Consider the following 24,080-nt stretch of genomic DNA (forward strand, 5'->3'; position numbering starts at 1 on the left):
GATATTATATAATATCTTAATAAGTAGCTAAAACTATTAAACCTTAATGAATAACTTTATTTTTTAAAGTTTAATAAAGAAAATAAAGCAAAGAAGGAGGTAAAAGTAAAAAGTATATATTTATTTTTTAACAATCTTAAGAGATCGAATAAATTTCTTAAAAAATTTGCAATATAATCACTAAACGATTTGTAATATTTTTTATCTATTACAGAGTTTTACCACTGGAAACTAAAATTTTTGAGGTAGCACACAAAGCGTTGTTTTTGCATATAAGAATACAAATAGCTTCTTTACACAGTTACGAACATACGCTGCTGTTGCTTTTTATTTTTATGTATGTATATTTTCCAAGTCATCTTCCCACTGGTTTTGCTAATCTAATACTGTTTGAATTATTTCTTAATAGTGCCAACCGGAAGGAGGGGAAGCAAATCTTATGACTTATGAAAGATTGAGTGGTAAGTCATTCATATAATAAGGATTTAAATATTGTATAAATTAATAAGATGTTGTACGGTGATGATTCGCCGTTGACAATTTCTATTCAATTAATAAGATGTTGTGCGGTGATGATTCGCCGTTGACAATTTCTATTCCGCCAAGGATTGTTCCTGGAGATGTAAGGTTGGGGCAACAGGCCCTTCTTCTAGCCGGCTGGCCGTAGAATATCCAGTTAGGAAGATTAGGTTGGAGGGATGACTGTCCCTCTTTATCTGCTGGCCTAGAGACTCAGTCAGATTTATAATAATAAATGCTTTACGACGGATCGTCGGAGTTTCGGTATGAGAGCGATGGCTCTTTAATTCATAATTGTCAAAACAGAACTGAACTTAAGAACTAACAAAAGTGAGACTCATAGCGGCCACTCCAATGGGCAGTGCTTGCCGGCTATGCACGAGCTTCCGGCCAGACGCTGGGTCAGCAGTTTGGCCGGAGCGAGCTGTCGGACGTTCGGTCGTTGCCGTCGCCCGGTTGACTTAGTTAACTACTCCCCCCTCCAGATTAAGGCCGCCCTCGGCCGACCCTATTTGGGCAATCACTTCCTTTAGTTGGGCCGTAGATCTCTTGGCCTGGGTGACTCGCCAATAAGTAAGGCCGATACAAATCAACGCGCAGCAAACTGCTCCCGCGACTAGCGCTATCTGGCGCGAGCGGTAGTTGTTGACGTCTTCCCCAAATCTCTTGATATGCTCCAGGTTACGTTCACTCAAGCGGTGAAGGTAAGGGAGGCTGAGAATATTGTGCTCCAGAGAAATGTTCAGGGAAGGCGAGCTGGCTACTCCTGGTGCCCTCTTCTGGGCCGTATCATGATTGATATAACGGGTTTCATTAACCGTGGCACTCTCGATGAAGGTGATAAGGTGTGTTCCTTGTAGGTAGATGTAAGTGCCCTTGTCGACACTCACACGAGCCGGGCGATCGTTTATGATGAGGATTCCTTCGTCCACATACGTGATGGGATGCAGGTCGCTATGCTGGATGTCGCAGTGCGCAATCCCACCCGCGTGGAGTTCCTGGGCGCAAGACCTTCTCAACGCCAGTTGGCAAAACGTTACTCCCGATGAGATGGAGCAGTTTTTTACAGTGTGGATCTCTCCATCGCAGTCCGCTATGACCTTGTCCTCCAGTCTGAGCATTGTGTCGTGATGTGACACGGGAAAAATTGTAATCTTGACGCAAGCTGACTTAATTTTAGGAAACTTGATAATGAAATGAATAATGTTAGCGGATTGTAAAACTTTAACGGACGCAACGGACAATATATCTTTGATGGGGGTATCTGTGGGCTCCTCTATCCACATACTTTCCAGGTCTGCATGATCTAATATGCTAGGGCTAACTATATTGATTTTGGCGAGCGCTATTGCAAGCAATAAATTTTGCAGCTCCATTGTAATCATCCTATTCCGAGATAATAACATCTCGTATAGGTGTCCCGAATCGATTTGGGATTCTTTAGCCGACCTCAGAATTTGATTGACTGTGTTGGTAATGTTATTTATCTGTTCTTGTACTTTACTGTTAATATTGACCTGTCTATTGTTTGCATTAATGAGCTGGAATTCGGTAAGCCTAACTTTTTCAAAATCCTCCGCGTCTGGCGTTCCCGCCACTACCTTTAACGCCGCTCCCAAGAAGTCTAAACTCCTAGCTACTCTATGGTGGATGCTCGGTGACTCGAGCAGGTTACGCAGGTGAGCGACATCTACGCTCAAAAGTTTCTGCATGTGTGACTGGGGAAACATGTGAATCATGTTATTAGTCTCTTCCACCACGCGCCTGTATTCTGAGAGATTTGCCGTGTGTCTCACGAATGCAAATTCTTCCCATACTAATATTCGACCATCAATGATGGGAATGTACTTGGCCTGCGAGTAGTCCGTGACGTGTGCCGATGTTAGGGTCAAAAGGAATAACAGAGGTATAGTAGTGAACCTGTAATTTTCGGATTTATTGCAGTATTTTGCCAAATTTAAGAAGCCCACCACCAAGCATATAAAATAAAGCGTAGAATAGCCTAAGTAAAAACAATGGTAATGACAAATAAAAAATAAGAAAACTTATTCCAAGTGGCTAGGATTAAAAAATGTGAAAAAAAAGTAGTAAAAATTATCAGACGAATCAAGTCAACATGACCATGCCTCGTCTACCTAAGGTTGTCCTTGTGGACCACCCTCCCCTTAATGAGGACTGTGGTCCCCATGTCCGCTTCCACAACTTTCTCTTCACACAATGGAGAGAGTTTGTTGCCTAGTCGCCTGTTGGATTTTACCAGGACTTTTTCGCCAACTTCGAACACCCTGTTTTGTCGGGAAGCATTTTCCCTGTTTCTGAGCATATCTTGGGCAATCCTAATCTTATCCTGAATCTCATACAATGGTTCTTCCGATTGTGTTTGTATCACGTCGGCCGGCCTCTTGTCGATGACCGAATGGATAGAATTATTGTATCTGGCTGTGGCCAGCAAGATTAGCTCGACGGTGTCACTGATGCCTTTATCAATTTTAAGGCACCTGGCGAGCTCCACCAGAGTGCTGTGGAAGCGCTCCACTTGTCCGTTTGAGGTACTGTGGAGGGGCGGTGCGTTTGAAACGTTAACGCCGAAATGGTTTTCCAGCATGGTCAAAATGGTGTGCGATTTTAACGATGGTTCATTGTCGCAATATATGACCTTGGTTTTAGGGAAAACATTCATCAGCAGTAGTAATGCCGGTTTCAGGTCCTCTATGGTTCTAGAGGAAATTGGTTGGACTATGGCAAATTTCGAGAATTTGTCAATGCACGTAAGGAAATGTTTTTTGTCCGTGGAAAAATGTCTATGTGTAGCATTTCTCCTACATGCGATGGGATTGGCGTCTCGCCAAGCTCATGCTTTTTGGCGTGTCTGTCGTACTTCGCCTTAGCGCATGTCCTACAATTAGCGACTATTTCGCTTGCTAGTTTAGCCATTTTCGGGAAGTAGTACTCGGAGAGTACTTGCTTCACGTTTTCTTGGGCAGACCTGTGAGCTCTGTTGTGCTCGACAGTGAGAATTTCCCGTCTTTCGTCAATTGCAAAAATATCCGTTACTCGGTTTTTGCAGTGCCAAAATTTGGTGGCAGGGAACTGCCGAACCAATTTGTCCTGTACCATTGCTAGCGTGTGCAAATCGCAATGGATGGCGTTTACGCCTTTAGGAACTATTATGTCTGCGAGCTCCTCCAGCAATGACTCCTCGCAAGAGAAGTCAATGTTATGCCGTCTCTTATTTCCAAAGAGAACGAAGCTGCGTTTCGACGAACAGCGGGCTTCTTCCAGAGTTATCTGGTTTTGGAAGCAATTTAGAGGCTTGTCCGTTGACGGGATAGTGTGGGTTAGCGACAGCTCACTGTGGATTGTGGCCGCGCTTGAAAACGCCTCCTCTTCTTCTACAACGTTGAGTTGTTGCCTTGAGAGGGCATCTGCAACGAGGTTGTCTTTGCCAGGCATGTAATGAACCTTGGCACCATACTCGTCGATGCGTTCTTTCCACCTTTTAATTTTCGTATTCGGATTAGAATCCGACACCGCGTAGGTCAGAGGTTGGTGGTCAGTGTAGACATTTATGTCTTTGACCCCATACAGGTAGTGACGCAGCTTTCCTAGTGCCCAAACTATGGGTAACAGCTCCCTTTCGTTGGTAGCGTAGTTAACCTCTCTGTCCTTTAAGGTCCTGGAGATCATAGTGATGGGTCGTCCCTTTTGAGAAAGCACTGCGCCAATGCCGTATGCCGAGGCATCTGTCGTTAGATCAAATGCCAATTTATAATCGGGATAGCTGAGGATGACATCCTCTGAAGCCAGAATGTTACGCAACTTATGGAAAGCAAGCCGTTGCTGCTCGCTAAATTGCACCTGGATATTCCTGGATCTGTGCCTACTGACACTTCCATGCTCCCCTTTAAGTATTTCATATATGGGCCTAGCTATTGATGCGAAATCTTTGATGAAGCATCGGTAATAACTGGCCAGGCCAAGGAAACATCATCAACGTAGACATAGCAAAATTTGCCAATCTGCTCTCGCAGTATGTCGTCGATGGTTCTCTGGAAGATGCTGGCAGCATTCTTCAAGCCAAACGGAAGACGGCGAAACTCGTACTTTCCTCCGTTAACGGAAAAGGAAGTCTTTTCGCGGTCACGCTCTGCCAGAGTGATTTGGTGGTAGCCCGACTTCAGATCAAGTGTCGTGAAGTATTTGGCTTTGCCTAAATTCCCTAGTATCATAGAGATATTTGGCATGGGATAGCGATCGGGTATCGTCCTCTCGTTCAATTTGCGAAAGTCCAACACGAGTCGCATTTTTCGGTTGCCCGCTTCGTCAGTGCCCTTTTTATCTACTACCCATATTGGGTTATTGTAGGGGGACTTTGATTTTTGTATAATGCCATTCTTTAGCAACTCTTGGATTTCGCTGTTGACAAAATCCGCAGCCCCCATTGGGTATGGGTAAAGCTTTGCATAAATGGGCTCCTCGCTTACCGTCCTGATGGTAGCTACCACCGACGTGTTGTAAGGCAGGGCCTCGTTGGGGTTTGCGAAGGCTTTCTTTCGTTTGCCAAGCATTTTGACAAAGGCATCTTTAACTAAAGGTGGCGCGTCCGAGCAATCAATGTTGGTAAAATTGACGTCGGGGCACGATTGGAACTCTAAATTTTCTACTTCGGAGCCCCATTTGAGGTGGCCGAAAGCTAGACAAAGCGATGCCCCTGCCTGCTTTAACAGGTCAAGACCAATTATGGCATCAAAGGAGGAAAAATCTGGTAATATGAAGAACGTGGCCTTCAAGTTAAACAGTGAAACATAACACTTTTTAGTGATAGTGGTGACGCCATGGATCGAATGTATCGTAAATGGCGATTCTACTGGGCGGACACCTTTCAATCCTTCGTACGGACGGATGAAATTTTTTGCCGCGCCCGTATCTATTAAAAGTCTCATGTTTACCCCCGCTACTCTTCGTCTGATGACAGGAAGCAGGGATTTTCCCCTAAATAATTAATTGCGTCTGAGTCGTATTCAAGGATAGCATCGTCACTGACCTCTTGTGCCGCGCTTGAAGCTGCGGCGGTATAATCCTCAGTTCCATTTGGGCTTTTGGTAATGTGGTTTACCCTCTGCCTTTTGGGCGGGCCGGACCAATCGGATCCGGCCGGCTTCCTATTTTGGTAGGCCGGCGCTTGAGATGGCTTGAGCAACCTAGACATTGAAGGGTCAACGTCCATGGGCTCTGGCGTGTTTTCGTGACGCCTGTCACCGCTCGGAGCGGAGTGCACCTGAGCCTTGTGTTGTTTGGTGAAGTGCGGGTTTTTACCCGCACCCCCTTGGGAGTACCCTTGATATGATGTTTGTTGGCGATCTTGCGCCTTTGGAACTTGTTTCCTGTCCCTGTCTTCCAGGCTCTTCGCGAACGATGCTGCGAAGGTGTACCTCTCGTGGTTTGATTCAACTTCTTGCGCCAATGCCAGCGCAGTTGGCATGTCCTTCGGCTTTGCCGAGAAAAGGACATCGGAGAGGCTGCGTTTGAGGCCCGAAATAAAAATACGGAGCGCATCATCCCGGAACTTTTCGCATAAAATTCTTGCCGCCGACGCTTCGTACGACATCGTTGCCTTATTAGTGAGCAAGGTGAGTTTCTTCTCGACCTCGTCATAGTATTGCAGAAGCGTGAGGCTTCCCTGTCTGAGGGTGCCCATTTCCTGCTCGATGACGTGCATCTGTCGTTTGTCACTATATGTGAAATCTAAGCGGTCTATAATCGCATCAAAATTCAATATTGTGCCAAACGAGGATAGCACTGCATCGGCAGGGCCCCTAATCTTACTCCTAATTATGACTACCGCCTAATAATGGCGTGAGCTATTAACATAATTCCAAAAAATGCAATACGAAGCTACCGCCGCTTGCCGCCAAGAGACGTACGTTTCTTGTGCCCCCGTAAATTCGGGCAGGCATTTAACGGCATCTAAAGGCTCATTGCATTGAACATTGTCTTTGATGTCAATGGGCTCATAAACCTTGATTTTTGGAGCCTCTGCTTGTGCGGGTGCGACTTGCACCGCTGCCACCTGAGCGGCCAACTGCTCTATGGCTTGGCGCAATTCCTGCTCCTTGTTGACCCTTTCTGCCAAGGCATGGTTAACCGCGGCCTGAATTACAACTTTAAGTTGTTCTGGGTCCATAATTCCTACTGTGGGGTTAGTACGCGGGGGCCCTTCGCTATCAAATTCTGAGTCACTAGCGTATTGTTTATTCTCCCTGTACCGCTGGAATGGAGAGCTCATATGTGGCCAAGTTAAATTGCACCGGTAGGGGAATGTTTGCTCAAGCTATTCTGCCCATGAAGGCAGTTGGCATGGCAAGGGGTGTGCGGGGTCGGAGCCGCCGCTCTAGCGACAAGTAAATGAGCTCGCCAAATCGAGCCGGTGCCCTGCCAAGCAGCGATAGGGTCAAGGGTATGCCGGGACTGAGCCTCCGCTATGAGAAACAAAGAAATGAATAGCAAGAATTTGCCATACAAATGCATATGCAGCGGGATCGGATTTCCAGCAGTGGCCGAGTGGGGGTAATAAAAAAAAATGTATTGCGAGGCAAATACTAAGAATTTAGGGTCTAAGCCAAGAGGCACAACGAATTATATAAACAAATTCACAATTTATGAATATCCAAACTGCAGAATTAAACGCCGATATTAAGTGAAAAATAATTTTAAACAAATTCACGACAAATTTGTTCGTTAGCGACGGCCTAGTGCTTTAGAGATATTTAATATCCGTACTTATTTTTGGCAGTAAAATGCAAACAATACACAGACAGCATAAAACAGATATTATTATCGCACATATAATTCACCATTAAATTGTCAATCAAATAATGAGTTAATTAGTTTTTATTTAATACAAAAATATTAAGGTGGAGCTGCAGAAATTATTCCGGCAGCGATTTATTTTATTTATTTTGAAGCTAAACTAATGCAGATATAGGAAAGTATATGTAATTGGATGTGCTCACTTACATGTTTCCCCAATTTGCTACAGTGGGTACTTAAAGAGGTTGGGCGCCAATTAATAAGATGTTGTACGGTGATGATTCGCCGTTGACAATTTCTATTCAATTAATAAGATGTTGTGCGGTGATGATTCGCCGTTGACAATTTCTATTCCGCCAAGGATTGTTCCTGGAGATGTAAGGTTGGGGCAACAGGCCCTTCTTCTAGCCGGCTGGCCGTAGAATATCCAGTTAGGAAGATTAGGTTGGAGGGATGACTGTCCCTCTTTATCTGCTGGCCTAGAGACTCAGTCAGATTTATAATAATAAATGCTTTACGACGGATCGTCGGAGTTTCGGTATGAGAGCGATGGCTCTTTAATTCATAATTGTCAAAACAGAACTGAACTTAAGAACTAACAAAAGTGAGACTCATAGCGGCCACTCCAATGGGCAGTGCTTGCCGGCTATGCACGAGCTTCCGGCCAGACGCTGGGTCAGCAGTTTGGCCGGAGCGAGCTGTCGGACGATCGGTCGTTGCCGTCGCCCGGTTGACTTAGTTAACTTATACCCAGTCCTCAGAAACTATATGTTAAATTATTTAATGTTTTTAAATTTCTTCCTAATTTTTCCCATATTATCGTATGAATTAATTATTATCGGGCGGAGCCGAAGTTGATATAGACTTGCAGTTAGGTAGCAGCTTATATTATTATATATATATCGGATCGTATATAGTTGGCCGATCCTTATAAGAATTTCACCATCAAATTTTCTAACAACAACAATGGAAACAGCCCCAATCGGCTATAGGATATAGCCGGCCGTTCCTTATGAAATTTGGCAAATCGGATTACATTGCCCAAAACGGAATCCGTAGAAAGTCGTATCCCGCTAAAAACAACAAAGTTATGACAATTCCGATCATTCGGTTATATCGGATATACCCTTGCCCTAACTTTCAAGGGTATATCAACATCGGCTCCGCCCGAAGTTAGCTTTCCTTTCTTGATTATTTCAACTTATTATACCCTTGCAGAGGGTATTATAATTTTGGTCAAAAGTGTGCAACGCAGTGAAGGAGACATCTCCGACCCTATAAAGTTGGTCAGGATCACCTCCTGAGTCGATATGAGCATGTCCGTCTGTCCGTCTGCCTGTTTCTACGCAAACTAGTCTCTCAGTTTTAAAGCTATCGAGTTGAAACTTTGCACACACCCTTCTTTCCTTTGCAGGCAGTATATAAGTCGGAACGGCCGGGATCGGTCGACTATATCCTATAGCTGCCATATAACTGATTGATCGGAAATACCATAACTTGGTTGTTTTTTAAGTTAGAGGGGTGGGACTTTCCACACATTTTATATTTGACCAAAATATCTTATGTACAAAATTTCATAAGGATCGGCCGACTATATCCTATAGCTGTCATAGAACGATCGAAATTGGCATAACTTTGGTGTTTTTTATGTTAGAAAGATGGGATTTGGTACAGATTCTATTTTGGGAAAAATCTGATTTGTCGAATTTCATAAGGATTAGCCAACTATATCCTATAGCTGTCATATAACTGATTGATCGGAAATGCTATAACTTGGTTGTTTTTCAAGTTAGAACGATGGGAGTTTCAATAGATTCCTCTTTGGGCAAAATAATTCGATATGTCAAATTTCATAGGGATCGGCCGACTATATACGATCCGCAATATATCTAATAATATCAAATGCGTGACGCCACCTAGCGGACTGCGACTCAACTGCAAGGGTATATAAACTTCAGCTCCGCCCGAAGTCAGCTTTTCGTTCTTGTTAAGATTTATTTTACTCATCACTAAATAATTAATGATAGCAGGTTGGCTACAAGCTTTTTCCACCGAGCGTGTACAAAAAACCAATACAATAAACCAATTTATATGTTCAAAGTTGCGAGCAGAAAGTCCCATATTAAGGTTAATGCCATAAACAACCTCAGCTCAGAAAAAAATGTCATTCACAATTATTTTTACTTGTAGTCCAAATATTAAATGACACTATTTAAAAACATATTTACCTAAATTTTCTGTGCAAAGCATCATTAGCTTATTTCATTCATTTTGAATCGTCTGCTACCCACAAACTAAAATAATTTAGTTCGTTTAAAAGACCCGATACTACGTATACCTTTCAAATATTTTCTAAAATTTTTGATGTGTTGGAATTTTTGGTTAAATTTTGGATCAAAATTGGTTCGCATAAAAAGGGAGAGATTGCAATTGAAATCAAAATTAATTCGGTCAAAGAAATTATAAATTTAGAGGTTCGAAAACGCATATTATTTTTGAGTTGCAGTTAAATTAGTTCCTAAAGCTCCAATCAAGAAAGGATCGTGTAAAATGTAATATATTTATTTCAGTATCATATTTCGGTAAGACGCCAAATTATCTTGAACTGGCCATAATTTCTCTTTTACACGACCGAAAAATGTATAGTTTTTTGGGTTTTTTCTCGGGTATAGACACTTATTGAAATTTTTATCACACTCTTATTTAAATATCTGCAGAAATGAAATTTTAATGATGCATTGTATATTGCTTGACCCGATTAGAAGGATGCTTCTTAAATTTTTTTTTAGTTCACCTTTTTGTAAACGTGTGTGAGAGCGATTATATTAGTTTTTACCTTTACCAATAAAACATTTGCATTTATTTTATGTTGCAAATTTCTGTATTATATATTACACATTTGCAGAAACTCCAGCAAACACAACAGGACCCTGCATTTCAAAAAAACGGAGTAAAAAGTTCCGGTGGTGCATGAATTCCAAAAGACGATCAACAAGTCATAGGTAAGTTATATAGATTAAGTTAACTAAGTAAATGATATCTTGATATATATGTTTAATTGTTTATAACAAATTTTTATTTATTTTTATACCCTTGCAGAGGGTATTATAATTTTGGTCAAAAGTGTGCAACGCAGTGAAGGAGACATCTCCGACCCTATAAAGTATATATATTCTTGATCAGGATCACCTCCTGAGTCGATATGAGCATGTCCGTCTGTCCGTCTGTCCGTCTGTCTGTCTGTCTGTCTGTCTGTCTGTTTCTACGCAAACTAGTCTCTCAGTTTTAAAGCTATCGAGTTGAAACTTTGCACACACCCTTCTTTCTGTTGCAGGCAGTACATAAGTCGGAACGGTCGGGATCGGTCGACTATATCCTATAGCTGCCATATAACTGATTGATCGGAAATGCCATAACTTCGTTGTTTTTTAAGATAGAGGGTTGGGACACATGTTATATTTGATCAACATATCTTATGTACAAAATTTCATAAGGATCGGCCTATAGCTGTCATACAACGATCGGAATTGGCATAACTTTGGTGTTTTTTAAGTTAGAAAGATGGGACTTGGTACAGATTCTATTTTGGATAAAATAATCTGATTTGCCAAATTTCATAAGGATCGGCCGCCTATATACGATCCGCTATATATCTAATAAAATAAAATGGGTGGCGCCACCTAGCGGACTGCGACTGAACTGCTAGGGTATATAAACTTCGGCTCCGCCCGAAGTTAGCTTTCCTTTCTTGTTTGGGTATCTTTAATGTAGCTCTGTGAGAGACTTTTGGATCTAAACAACAATTCTAGGCCATTTTTTTTTAATATTTGGGCGCTACTTTTTAAACTATAAAATGCATCGTATAAGTATAAAAATCTTTCCTAATAGAAAAAGACCTAATATTTTTTATAACTTCTACATAACAGATCGATCAGAAATAATAATACTTTGGTTTTGCTGTCCTGAAGAAAAGACGGGAGGGGCAGCTGTGTAGCCTCGTCGATTTCAAGTGAATTTTTTTGGAATGCGAGCTGAGCTTTATCATTACTTCTTGGAAATATTTAAATTTTTTTTTGTGTACTGAGGTCTTTCGACTATCTCTGTGAGTTATAAGCCTTTATAGGTTTTAGTACGGAGTTGTGCTTATGAAGGCAATTGGCTTTGAGTTTTAGCTCTGCTATCTTGGCCTCGATATGCCTGCGCCATGGAGTCTTCTATCGAGATGTACTCACAAGTACGTTACTTCGCTTGCTTTCATGTTGTTATTTACTGTTAACGGGGAATGTAACGTGTTTGGATTATTGTTAATTTACTTTCTACGCCAATTCTATAGCCATTTTCTATCTTGACAAGATTTAGCTGCGGCTTATGCACAGTTTTATGCTGATTGTTTGGGATGTCAGCTATTAAGAAAATATATAGTATTGGTCCAAGAACGCTGCCATGCGGGACTCCGGTACCAATCTATTCTACATGAACTAGTCTCTCAGTTTCATAAAAATAGGCCGACTATATCCAATAGCTGCCATACAGCTGAACTGTTGGAAATGGTCACAACTTTGATGTTTTTGATGCCAGAAGCTCGTAACTTTTTTCAATATTTGTATTATATATCATAAATAATTCTGATAATAAATAGGCGGGATCGGCCAAGCCGATATTTGCACTACATGTCTGATCGAATATATATATTGTAATATAAACTGGCAACTAACAACGATGGTATATTAACTTCGGCTGCGGTCGCAATGAAATTGTTGGTTTTGAAAATCAATCAATACATATTTTTGTGTAAAAACTCGGTAATTATAATGTAATAATAAATGAAAAAAAGCATTTATCAGTAACTGAATCTTCGGAACAGTTGAAATCTTCAATTTGAAACATTAATTTTTTAGTTGCAATGATTTGAATCCAAATTTTTTATGAAAAAAATTTTTTAGTGTTGAAATATGTAGTGTATTCTGTATTTAAATTTCGATTCCATGGTTACTGTTGAGCTATCAGATATTAAGACGAGGTTCAATGGGGTCAATTTATGGGTCCATTTAACCCCAAAACAAATGCAGCGGCCGATCCAAACAAAGCCGAATATACAAGTGCATAAAACTAAGAGCTTGCGCAGAAGCTCCACCAAAGCTCCCAAAGTGCATGCGCTACCAAAGAACAACAAAGCGCATGCGAATCTGGGAAAAACAAGGAATATGGAACTGCTTAGTACTAATTAGTAGAGAACTAATTAGTAATAATTACGATATTTGATGCTGGCTCAAGTCCCAACAGTTACATTGAATAACTTATTGATTTTTTTTTAAATTTATTTTTTTTTAAATATATTTTTTAATCTCTTAAATTAAACATAAATAATGCTAACCAAGTTAAGTAACGTAACCTTAGCGCTAACCTAACCAAAAAAATTGAAAAAAATTCTCTCAAAATAATTTCTTTATCCAAAATTATAATTATCTTTACATTAACAACAGTTACTCTTTGTATTTCTGTCTCAACAGGGCTTCGAGTAACAGACATCGGAAGTCACAGCCGTTCAGGTACACATGAGCCCTGTTGCCTCTTCTAAAGGCTTCCATTCGTAAAACAGTTCTCGGAATATAAAAACGAAAATATTTAAATGTGTGTGCCGAATAAGTTTAGCTGTACCACGTTTTGAGGCAATATTATCTATATAAAGAACCAGTAATTTTTTAAAAGTCCTAACTATTCTGAAACGATTTACTTCGATATGATAGTTGAGATTCAACGAAAATTAAGTCATAAATCGTATAAATCAGGCATATTTTTATAAAAAAAATTAAAAACGTCAAAGAAAGTTTGATGACTAGGATAAAAAAAACAAATATATTTAATTTTGTCAATAAGTTTAATTTTCCTTCCGTAAAAAACCCTTTTCATCTTGCATGAGATTATTCACGTAATTTTTACGTAAATAATTAATTTACTGGACTGTTAACCAAGTTATTTTAACATTGAAAGAAGATAAAAATGGCCACCGTAAACGTTAACCGAAGTGTTACTGATATCTTCTATCGTTATAAAATGCCACGTTTGCAAGCGAAAGTGGAAGGAAAGGGCAATGGTATCAAGACAGTTCTTGTAAACATGGCAGAGGTAGCTCGCGCTATTGGTCGTCCTGCAACCTATCCAACCAAATATTTTGGATGTGAGCTAGGTGCTCAGACTCTATTTGATCATAAGGTAATTTGAAGCTATCTTTCTATCAATTAATCTCTTTGCAAGAACTTAATTTTTTTAGAATGAGAGGTTCATTGTTAATGGATCCCACGATGTTAATAAATTGCAAGATTTGTTGGATGGATTTATTCGAAAGTTTGTATTATGTCCTGAATGCGACAACCCAGAGACAAATTTATCAGTGTCGGCAAAAAACCAGACTATCTCTCAGTCGTGCAAGGCATGCGGTTTTCATGGTTTATTGAAAGTAAACCATAAAGTAAACACATTTATTGTGAAAAATCCACCATCGCTAAACCCAACCTCGCAGGGCTCATCGCTAACTGAAGGCAAGCGTTCAAAAAAACAAAAACAGAAACAAGAGAACTCTGATGGCTCCTTATTTAACAACTCAGTAGCGAACAATTCTGGGGGTGAATCTGACGGAGGTAATGGAAAAAATCAAGCCAGCCAAACAGAGGCTGAAATAAGCGCTGCCATTCCAGAAAAAAAGACCGAAGAGGACGACGATGAAGGTTGGAGCGTTGATGTTACTAAGGTAAGTTATATTACTAAGTAAGATATTATCGAGTTAGTATTTTAACTGTCTACTCCATTTAGGAAGCCATTCGTGCACGTTTACAAGATTTAACAGATGGCGCTAAAGGCATGACCATTTCGGACGATTATGACAAAACTGAAAAAGAACGTATTGACATTTTCTATGAATTGGTGAAGGACAAACGTGATAAAAAATATTTGCAAGATGTACCACATCATAAGGATTTGTTTATTGAGGCCGAGCGTCTGGATATTATTAATAAAGCTCCACTGGTTCTTGCAGAACTTCTCTTCACAGAGAATATTATCAATGATATACGAACATATCGTAATTTATTGCTGCGATTTACTCATAATAATCCAAAGGCTCAGCGGTACTTAATTGGAGGAGTTGAACAAACTATTGAACTGCATTCAAGCTCATTAATTAACAAAACAGCTGCAATTTTCAAAAAGCTATATGATTTGGATGTACTTGACGAAAATGTGATACTTGATTGGGCACAGAAAGTGAGCAAACGTCATGTCTCAAAAAAAGTTGCGACCGAGATACATGAGAAGGTAGTGCCATTTGTTCAGTGGCTTAAGAATGCTGAGGAAGAGGAATCTTCCTCTGAAGCTTCTGATGACTTAGAAGGATCATATATGGATGTGGGGGAAGACTATAAAGGAAAATCAGTTGAATCTAAAATTGAACAAAAAGAAGACGATGAATTAATTAATATTGATGACATCTAATCTAGAAACACAACAGAAGCACAAGTGTCTTACAAAAAATTCGATATGGAGAACGAATTATATATTTGAAGGGCTAAGTTACAGGTGTAATTATACTCTTTCAAATTAATAAGGTGCTCATCGTATAATCCATCCCAGCACTATAGAGTTTTTTTATTTGATTTATCGCTTTATCACCATTCTATTGTAAGCATTACACTTACAAGAATTTGTAACCATAGTCGTTAAATGAACTTATTTACGATTACCCCAAAAAGATACGAAATATGAATAAAATAAAATTTTAAAAATTAGAGACTTTAATTTAAACGAGATATAGATAACAATATCAAATAAGGTGGGCAATGAATTCCGGGCACTAATTAACTTAATAATATTACAATACTAATCAATTATATAGCTTTATATATTTATATTTGCTGCATACCTTAGGGTGCTTCGAAACTAATAACTGAAACAATAAAAAAAAAGAATAGTTTGGCATAAAAACTTTTCCGATCTTAATTCCGATCTTATCCTTCATAAAGAAGGATAAAAAAGTTGAAAATTTTTGGCCTGTGCTATCGACACACAACCTTCTTTTATTAGCACGCCGTATATAAGTCGAAATGGCCGGGATCAGTCGACTATATCCTGCAGCTTCCATATAACTGATCGATCGAAAAGTTTTTTTTTCTGAATATATAACTGAGTATAACGCGTTTTTCTCTTAACGGTGTTTTCAAAATCGGTAAGCAAGATTTATCAAAAACGGCTGAACCGATCGGTCTGAAAATTCTTACACAAGCTTCTGCACTATATTTTGTAGTAATTGTTCGAAAAATTTCCCCAGCCGAATCCGATACGATAAATTCATATTTAAAAAAAAATTAAAGATCCAAATTTTGGTCGAAAATCGAACCTTTTGTCATGAGTAGCAGCCATTTTCAAAAGATTTTTGTTGCCAATTCCTTCGAATAATCACTAGATTATATATTATATTATTGAAATTTATTTGGTTTTTGCATTTTTTATGATCCAGTCACCTCTTCACAAGGTTAAGGTTATCCATGTTCAAGGCTATCCATGGGGAGCTTGATGAGTTGGATATTTTGGAGATCAACAGCGATTTGTGATGCACCATGTCCGAGCTTGTAGCGACGATGCATGATGAAATCGAGCACGAAACATCGTTGCGCTCTGCTCGCTGCCCATTCCACCCTTGCCAACGAAGTTTCCAGTATTCAGGTGGACCCAGTTCTATGCCAGACGACCCGACAGACAGTATTTCCTACCGCATCACTGTGTTATGAAGGAGGATAGTTCAACTACCAAGCTCAGGGTTGTTTTTGATGGTTCGGCTGTCACCACCTCTGGCTATTCCTTGAATGACATGTTGATGTCTGGTCCAGTTATCCAACCAAAGCTGCTGCACATTCTTCTAAGGTTTCGTTGCCATCGAGTGGCCATTACAGGAGATATTTGCAAAATTTTCCGATGCGTCAGAGTTTTCCCCGAGGACATCTATCTGCAGTCCATTCTTTGGCAGAATCCCACCCAGGATGAGTTGCAGGTTTTCAAACTGGTTACTGTCATGTAAGGCACAAAGCTTTCCTCATTTATTTAGTTCGAGCAGTCGATGTTTCCAAAGTTTGCCGAAATTCTTTATGGCGATTTGTATGTTGATCTTGTTCCGGAGGTGGCTTTATAGATGAGGCTGTCAACATTATGCAGCATACATCGGGAATTCTCGCCAAGGCCCAATTTCGGTTGAGAAAATGGTGCTCGAATTTTTTTCAAGTGCCCTCTGACGTGCCGGAAGAAGATCGGGAGTCGTTCCTAAGGTTTGATGATGACAGAAATTTTACGAAGACTCTGGTCGAAGTACGCTAACTCGTTTCCAGCACTGCAGCGGGTATTCGCTTGTGTGCGCAAGTTCTCACAGCGTGTCCGTTACAAGGGTGTCATTGCTACTGACGTCAAGGCTGGGACCCACCTACTTTTGTAATTAGATTCAGAATTGATGGGACATCTCGTCAGCAAGCTTACTTGCCCTATCCTCTCCTTTTTTGGACATGAGAGGACTGTTGCGTGGTGACTGTAGTTTAAGAAATTCGCATTGGATTTTGATAGTCGTTTTAGGCGGCCCATTTTATTATAAGCCAGAAGTTTTATTATAAGCCAGAAGTTCACTTCCTCTCTTTATCTTAAAGCGGACGGACGTGTTTTTTTTGTGCCCACTACGTTTTTGTAAAATTTGCAATAAGCTTTCTATAAACAATCGGTGTTTATTTCTTTACTGATATAAAGACAAATTGCAATTTTTTAGATCCGTATCGCTTCGCGTGTGCAGTGATATATTTGGAGGTAAAATAATTATTTATTTAATTTACTTTCCAAACATAGCCCTGCTCTGCTTCTTCATCTCCTACGGTGTTGTTGCTATTCTTTTGCTTCTACTCTCGCTCAATAGAGATTCTTATCTCTATTTCTTTAAATCTTACTAACTTGCACTAACTGCTCTCTTTAATCTCCCCTTCTCTTTTCCTTGGTACAGTGGTTCAAGGTTCCTCATTAATAAAATCAAATAATATTTTTAAATTATTTATTAATTTTTTTAATAATTTTTAATAAATTAATTATTTAATTTTTAATAAGTTTTAATAAATTAATTATTTAATTTTAAATAATTTTTAATAAATTAATTATTTAAATTTTTAATAATTATGGATTTTAAATTGGTCTGTGCATTAAAGTCTTGCAATAAGACAATCTCGTCTTCCCAGCCTACCATCCATTGCTGGCTCTCTGAAAATGTTTTACACGCTAAGTGTGCCGGGTTCACGGCCTCAGTTTCGGATGCAATCTCGCGTAGGTCTGGTCTCCACTTTTGCTGTGATGGTTGTCGTGCTGTTCAGGACGAAATGAGGTCGTTCATGAGGCAGACTAAAAGCGGTTTCAAGGAGTTGATTAGTGGTTTTCGGAAAATCAATGACCAACTCTGTGCGCTTGATACGCAGTTTAGTAGCCTTCAACTACTAAATGAGTCTCCAAAGCGTAAGAAATCCGCTTTTAGTGATGTGCTCGGGTCGAATAATCTTCAGCCTGCTCCGCCGACAACTATGCAGCCGCTTATATCTCTGGCCACCCCAAGGGCCGGACCTGAGAAAAATTCGGCTTCCGAATGTCTCGGAATCAATGAGCAATTGTCCGATATGTCCTCTGTGGCATCGCTTCAAGTGATCCCAGACCCAATAATTGAAACTCCTGTAACAGTCACCAAACAGGGTAATAAACCGTCCGGACCCCCGGTACGCACTGATGCCGCAGTATTAGTTACGGCGGCACCAAAACCCTTGCAGGTGATCCCACCATCGAAACACATTTTTGTTTCCCGGCTTGCCCCTGATACTTCGGAGATTGATATCGCGGCTTACATCAAAGCCAAAGCAAAAGCCGACATAAAGGTGGTGGATATTACAAAATTCAAATATTCTTACACCAGGCACACGTCATCTTTCAAAATACGTGTGCCCTTGCAGATGTTCAAGACGATCTGTTCCGCCAGCTTTTGGCCAGAGAACATTGGGCAGTTTGACATGTTTTAGCAGAAACGTACTCAGAACGTTTTGGCGTACGGCCATAATTTGTGTTGTTTACAGTGACTTGAAAAAATCAATTTGGCAGAAAATAGAATTAACTCGTGAACATTTTCGCGGAATCATTTTTTCACGGCTTTCGACATGAATTAACACGACAAGAGTGCATCGATGAACTTAAATTTTTGTATGGCGCTGGAGAACCATCTTATAGCACTGTAAAAAACTGGTACAATGAATTCAATCGTGGCCGACTTTCGCTCGAAGACGAAGGTCGTGTAGGTCGTCCAAAAACAGTCGTTGTTCCAAAGAACATTGACGCCGTGCATGAACTGATAATGCAAGATCGTCAAGTGACATACCGTGAGATAGAGGCATCCTTGGGCATTTCCACCACCAGCACATATTTAATATTGCATGAACACTTGGCCGTAAAAAAAATTTATTCTCGTTGGATCCCGCACAATTTTACAATCGCCATGCAAAAAAAATTTTAAAAATACAATCGCGGTGTTTATAAGATTGTCACAGGGTACGAATCATGGATCTATACTTAAGAGCCCGAAACAAAACAGCAATCGACCGTGTGGGTCTTCGAAGACGAGCCAAATCCATCGAAAGTTGTTCTTGGAAGAAGCACTTCGAAGCAAATGGTGGCCTGTTTCTTCGGTAAAACAGGTCATGTGGTGACTGTTCCGCTTGAGCAACGTAGGACGGTCAATTTTGAGTGGTACACAACAATTTGTTTGCCTGAAATCTTCGGAGAAATTCGAGAAACGAACAAGAGAAGGCGGATCATTCTGCACCATGACAATGCGAGCTCTTACACATCAGCTCAAACCAGCGCCTTTTTCACCGACCAAAATGTCGAACTGATGGGTCATCCGCCATAGATCCCTGACTTGGCACCCAATGACTTCTTTTTATTCCCGCACATCAAGAGAAAAATACGTGGTCAACGATTTTTGACACCAGAAGATGCTGTAGAAGCGTTCAAAAACCATGTTTTGAAGGTGGATAATACTTTGAAAAACAATCAAACCATTTTTAATCATAAATATTCGCATTTTCATTATTAGTCTAAAAATATATATAGCAACCCTCGAATACACATATGAGTATTTTCTTTCAATTTCTTAGACTGTCAGTCAATCAAAGCAATCGAGCTAGAATCTAGAGATCATTAGAGACTTGACATCTCGAGAGCCAAGTCGAGTCGAGTGGAGTCGAGTCTGGAGAAGCCACAAAAAGATAGAAAGCATTTTGAGTGGCAGTGATAGATTGTTAAATTGTTTAAAGAATTGCTAGATTGGCCAGAATAGTTGGCCAGAACTGTATTGCCACTCGGCCATATGCCATTTCTGGCCATCAAAACAGGAGCACGGCCGCAGAAGTTCGAGCGGTTAAGTGACTAATTTATGGCCTTTTGTGAAAGTCAAAGCCAATAATACTGATACCATATAAAGATATCTTAACTTATTATCTTAAAGAAGCTATAAAACTTAAAAATAAAATGATTTTATAAAAATGGGATAATGTTTTGTTTTCTGAAGCTTAAACTTTTCTGGTTTATAATTATATTTCACGAATTATCATAGATTCTTAAAAATGGTTTTTTTTTGCGCGCGGTTCCCACTGCATACGTACAGTCCACCTTCCGTCCAACCGGCCGAGGAACTCTGAGCTGAGCTGAACTGCTGCAAGGTGAATACGTAGTTTGAAAAACTGTTCAAAGAGATTGGCCATTGCCTGATCAGTGTTAGTCAGATACATTTTTGCGCTTAGTGCTTACCAAGTTATAAAACTGCTTAAATTCTTTTTTTTTTTTTTATTAAACTTTGCTTTTATTTATTGGATCTTCTCTTAATTTTGAGACTAACAATAAGTTTTCAAATCTTAACATTAACATTTAACTAACAGTAGACTAAGACTGCATTCTGGTTGCACGTTCCTCAAGACGGTCGCTGGGTGGGTAGGTCATTCCGACGAAGTCGTGATTGGTTACTCAACCTTGTTAGACCTCTCGCCAGGTGGTTAGGGTGCGACAATAGCTTGCTAAAGTACTTTTCCTTCTGTTCTGCGATCACATCTTTGACTAGAAGAATGTTTAAGTCGCGATGTATGTTTTCGTTGCGAACGTACCAAGGTGCACCGGTGATTGTTCTCAAGATCTTCGACTGAGCTCGCTGGACTATGTCAATATTGCTATTGCTGGCATTCCCCCATAACTGGGAGCCGTACATCCATATAGGTTTAAGTACCGAGTTATACAGCAGGACTTTATATTCAAGGCAAAGGGGACCCCGAGCGTTGATAAGCCAATGAAGGCTGCTGGCTTTTAGCTTTAGGTGGGTTCTTTTAGCTTCTATGTGCCGACGCCATGTGAGTCTTCTATCGAGGTGTACTCCTAGATATGTTACCTCGTTTGCTTGCGGGAGTAGGGTGTTGTTTAGCGTAAGGGGCGGCCAGTTTTGCCTATTCAAGGTGAACGTTACGTGCTTGCATTTTTGTTCGTTTACTTTAATTCGCCAGTCTGATAGCCATTTTTCAACATCCACCAAGCTAGCTGCGCAGTTGCTTGCATCGGGCATTTTGAGCGGCTAAGAATAGCTGTATCATCAGCAAACGTAGATGTTGTTAATCGTGTGCTTGTCGGGATGTCTGCTGTGTAGAGAACATATAATGTTGGTCCGAGTACGCTTCCTTGAGGAACTCCAGCTCCAACAGTGAATTCGTCAGATATATCAGTGTTGCACCTCACAGCAAATTTTCTGTCGTAGAGGTAAGACTCTAAAAGCTTGTGGGTATTACAAGGGAGCATTGTCTTGATTTTGTACATTAGACCTTCTAGCCAGACTCTATCAAATGCTTGAGAGACATCTAGAAATATTGCGGTACAGTACTCGCGTTTTTCGAATGCATTCCGAATTTCTGCTGTTATCCGGTTGACCTGCTCATAGGTCTGCTTATAGGTCTATACGACGTGGGAATTGTGTGGTCTTTTCCCGGCTTTGCTATCATTATTATAATTGACTTTTTCCATCTCGCTGGAAAGTGGCCAAGTTTTGCGATGGCATTGAAGAGCTGGGTGATAGTGCAGACGGCGCAATATGGAAGCTCAATGATCATTTTGGGAGTTATGAGGTCGCAGCCTGGTGATTTTTTCGGATTTAGTTGGTTTTTGATGATATTAGCGATTTCGTTTGGGCGAAACTCGATTGGTTCATGTTGAAGCTGAGGCTCATATGGTAAAGGCGGCAGAGTAAAGGCACTAGTGGCCGGATTTGGTTGGAAGATATTTTTGAGGTGATTGGCAAACGTGCTGGCTCTGTCTGCATCGCTGCGCGCCCAGCCGCCTGTGGGATTTCTAATAGGCATCACTGTTTCTTTCGGTGAGCTTAGAGTTGGGTGAGCTCTCCATAGTGAGTGTTTTGTACTAGAAGTTGACAATTGCTCTATATAGCGGCGGTGGACATAAGCTTCTTCTTGCTGTAGGGCTTTAGTAAGTTGACGTGAGGCATGTCTAAAGCTTTGCTTAGTAGATGGCGATCTGTGGAATTGCCACTCGCGACGTGAACGCCGCTTTTCGAGGACGAGCTGTTCGATTTGTAGATTTGTCTTTTTATTGCTTTGTGTATTTATAGTTTGCGATGTTGAGGCTCGAGCTGCAGAGACGAGTACAGACTCAAGTGAATTAACAAAGCTGTCTACGTTGGCTTCATCGTGGAGATGAGGACTTAGCTCAATGTGTGAGCTGATATATTTTCTGTACTTAACCCAATTGGTTTTCTGTGAGGTCAATTTTAATGGTTGTTCCAATGTTCCTGGATGTCGCAGTAGAATAAACAGGACAGGCGAGTGATCAGATGAAAGATCCGATAGGCAATTGGCGCTTATCAGATTTTTAGGGATGTTTTTGGTAATCGCAAAGTCTATTAAATCTGGTAGTTTCCTTGGGTCTGCCGGCCAGTATGTTGGTGTGCCAGAAGAAACATAGTCGAGCTTGTTCTTGGCTTTGATAATTGCATTATAGAGCTGCTTCCCTTTTGGAGTCACGAGACGGGATCCCCAGTGTGTGTGCTTGGCATTGTAGTCTCCTGCTGCTATGAAGTGGTCTCCAAGTGTGTTGAAAAACTGCATAAACTCATCTTCAGCTATATTGAAGCGAGGGGGGCAGTATACGGCGGCTAGTGTAAGTTGGTTGCCAGTATTTAGTTGTATATTTATAGATGTGGCCTGTAGGTAGTTTTTAGCAAATTTGTTTTGATAATGGTGCTTTATGCGGCTTCTGATTAGAATTCCAGTCCCACCATGTGCTTTACCATCTGGATGATTTGTTCCGTAGAATGAATATCCTCGTAGTTGAAAATTGTATTTGTTTGTGAGGTGTGTTTCCGAAAGCAGCATTACATCGATGTGATTGTCGAGTAGGAATTGAGCTAACTCAAGTTTATGTTGCGAAACGCCGTTAGCGTTCCACGTAGATATCCGTAGGAAAGCCATTATTTGGATTGTTGTGAAACCAGCATTTGAATCAATAGATTTTGGTTTCGCATTAAATCTTGCATAGTTGTGCGCATAAACGACATAAATTCCGTCAGGCTTTGTTGTAGGCTGCATATCATAGCTTCAAAGTTGCTTTTTGGCTGCTCTGTTGGTTGATGTTGCTGAGCCGTGTTCGGTTCTTGATATGCTGATTGCAGAAATGAGCTTCTTGAGGCAGGTGTCGCCGGTCCTGATTTTAAGGCGCTTGCGTATGTCACATTTTTGTCAACGTTAATGGGTCCTAGTGAGGATCTGGCTGCAGTCGAGAAGAAGACTTCAGGGTTTGATCTGGACGCCGTGAACTGTCCATTTTGGGTGCGGGCAGCTATTCCTTTCTGGTGGATGCGACTTTTCAGCTCCTTATAGACTGGGCATCCTCTATAATTAGCAGTGTGATTGCCACCGCAGTTGCCGCACTTTTTCGAGTTGCTGTCATCTTTGCTCGCTGGGCAGTGTGCGGAGTCATGAAGCTCTCCGCAAACTACACACACCGGGCGCAGTTTACAGTATGACCTTGTATGGCCATATTCCTGGCAGTTCGCACATTGTACCGGGCCATTGCGTTTGTGCGGTTCCTCAACTGTAATTCTGCGGTGCAGCAGGTACTGAAGATTGTATATTGGGTGCACTTCGTATTTCTTCAGGAGCTTGGTTTCTGGTTCAAGCTCAACCTTAAAGAGTGGCTGCGGCTTTCTATCCCTGTTAAGGATATTAAAGACTGTCTTGGCGCTAAAACTCTTCTCCTGTAGCGCCTTTTTTATCTCTGCAGGCGTTACTTCGGGCTCTATGCCCTTAAGTACGACTTGCAGGCCCTTGCTGCTTTTTAGCTGGTACGTGTAAAAGTTCTTTTTATTCTCGGTAAGATATTTTGATAATACTCTATAGTTATCTTCAGACTTCATTTGAACTTTTGTTTCTTGAATGTTGCCCTTTACAAGGGGTATTATGTGGAAGTTATCCTTACCAATAAGCTCAATAATTTTGTTGACAAGAACATTGGAACTTTTTTCGCGTATATAGATAGGCGGAGGTTTTGGCTTCCTTTTCCCAACTTCAGTGGATTCGACCGCCTCAACCTCATCGGCGTCTGCCAAGATTTTAAATCGGTTTGAGTTAATGGGCGTTTCTTTTGCTACTAGG

At 40.7% G+C, this 24,080-nt stretch overlaps 2 protein-coding genes across 3 annotated transcripts; both read left to right on the plus strand.

Moving 5' to 3' along the window:
- Window positions 1–252: 252 nt before the first annotated feature.
- Window positions 253–13,058, plus strand: LOC6503211. The gene is made up of 4 exons (XM_032455940.2): window positions 253–337; window positions 410–461; window positions 10,235–10,331; window positions 12,840–13,058. The coding sequence occupies exons 2-4, from the start codon at window positions 440–442 to the stop codon at window positions 12,886–12,888; spliced, it is 168 nt and encodes a 55-aa protein (XP_032311831.1). The 5' UTR covers window positions 253–337; window positions 410–439; the 3' UTR covers window positions 12,889–13,058.
- LOC116654459 (eukaryotic translation initiation factor 5) lies at window positions 10,240–15,110 on the plus strand. Of its 2 annotated transcripts, none has more exons than XM_032455939.2 (4): window positions 10,240–10,331; window positions 13,321–13,542; window positions 13,601–14,077; window positions 14,140–15,110. In XM_032455939.2, the coding sequence occupies exons 2-4, from the start codon at window positions 13,330–13,332 to the stop codon at window positions 14,815–14,817; spliced, it is 1,368 nt and encodes a 455-aa protein (XP_032311830.1). In that variant the 5' UTR covers window positions 10,240–10,331; window positions 13,321–13,329; the 3' UTR covers window positions 14,818–15,110. The 2 variants fall into 2 exon arrangements, with proteins under 2 accessions (XP_032311830.1, XP_032311828.1); XM_032455937.2 differs by having other exon boundaries at window positions 10,248–10,331; window positions 13,250–13,542.
- Window positions 15,111–24,080: the final 8,970 nt, after the last annotated feature.

This window comes from Drosophila ananassae, chromosome XL (genome assembly GCF_017639315.1).
Source record: "Drosophila ananassae strain 14024-0371.13 chromosome XL, ASM1763931v2, whole genome shotgun sequence".
Lineage (NCBI taxonomy): Eukaryota > Metazoa > Arthropoda > Insecta > Diptera > Drosophilidae > Drosophila > Drosophila ananassae.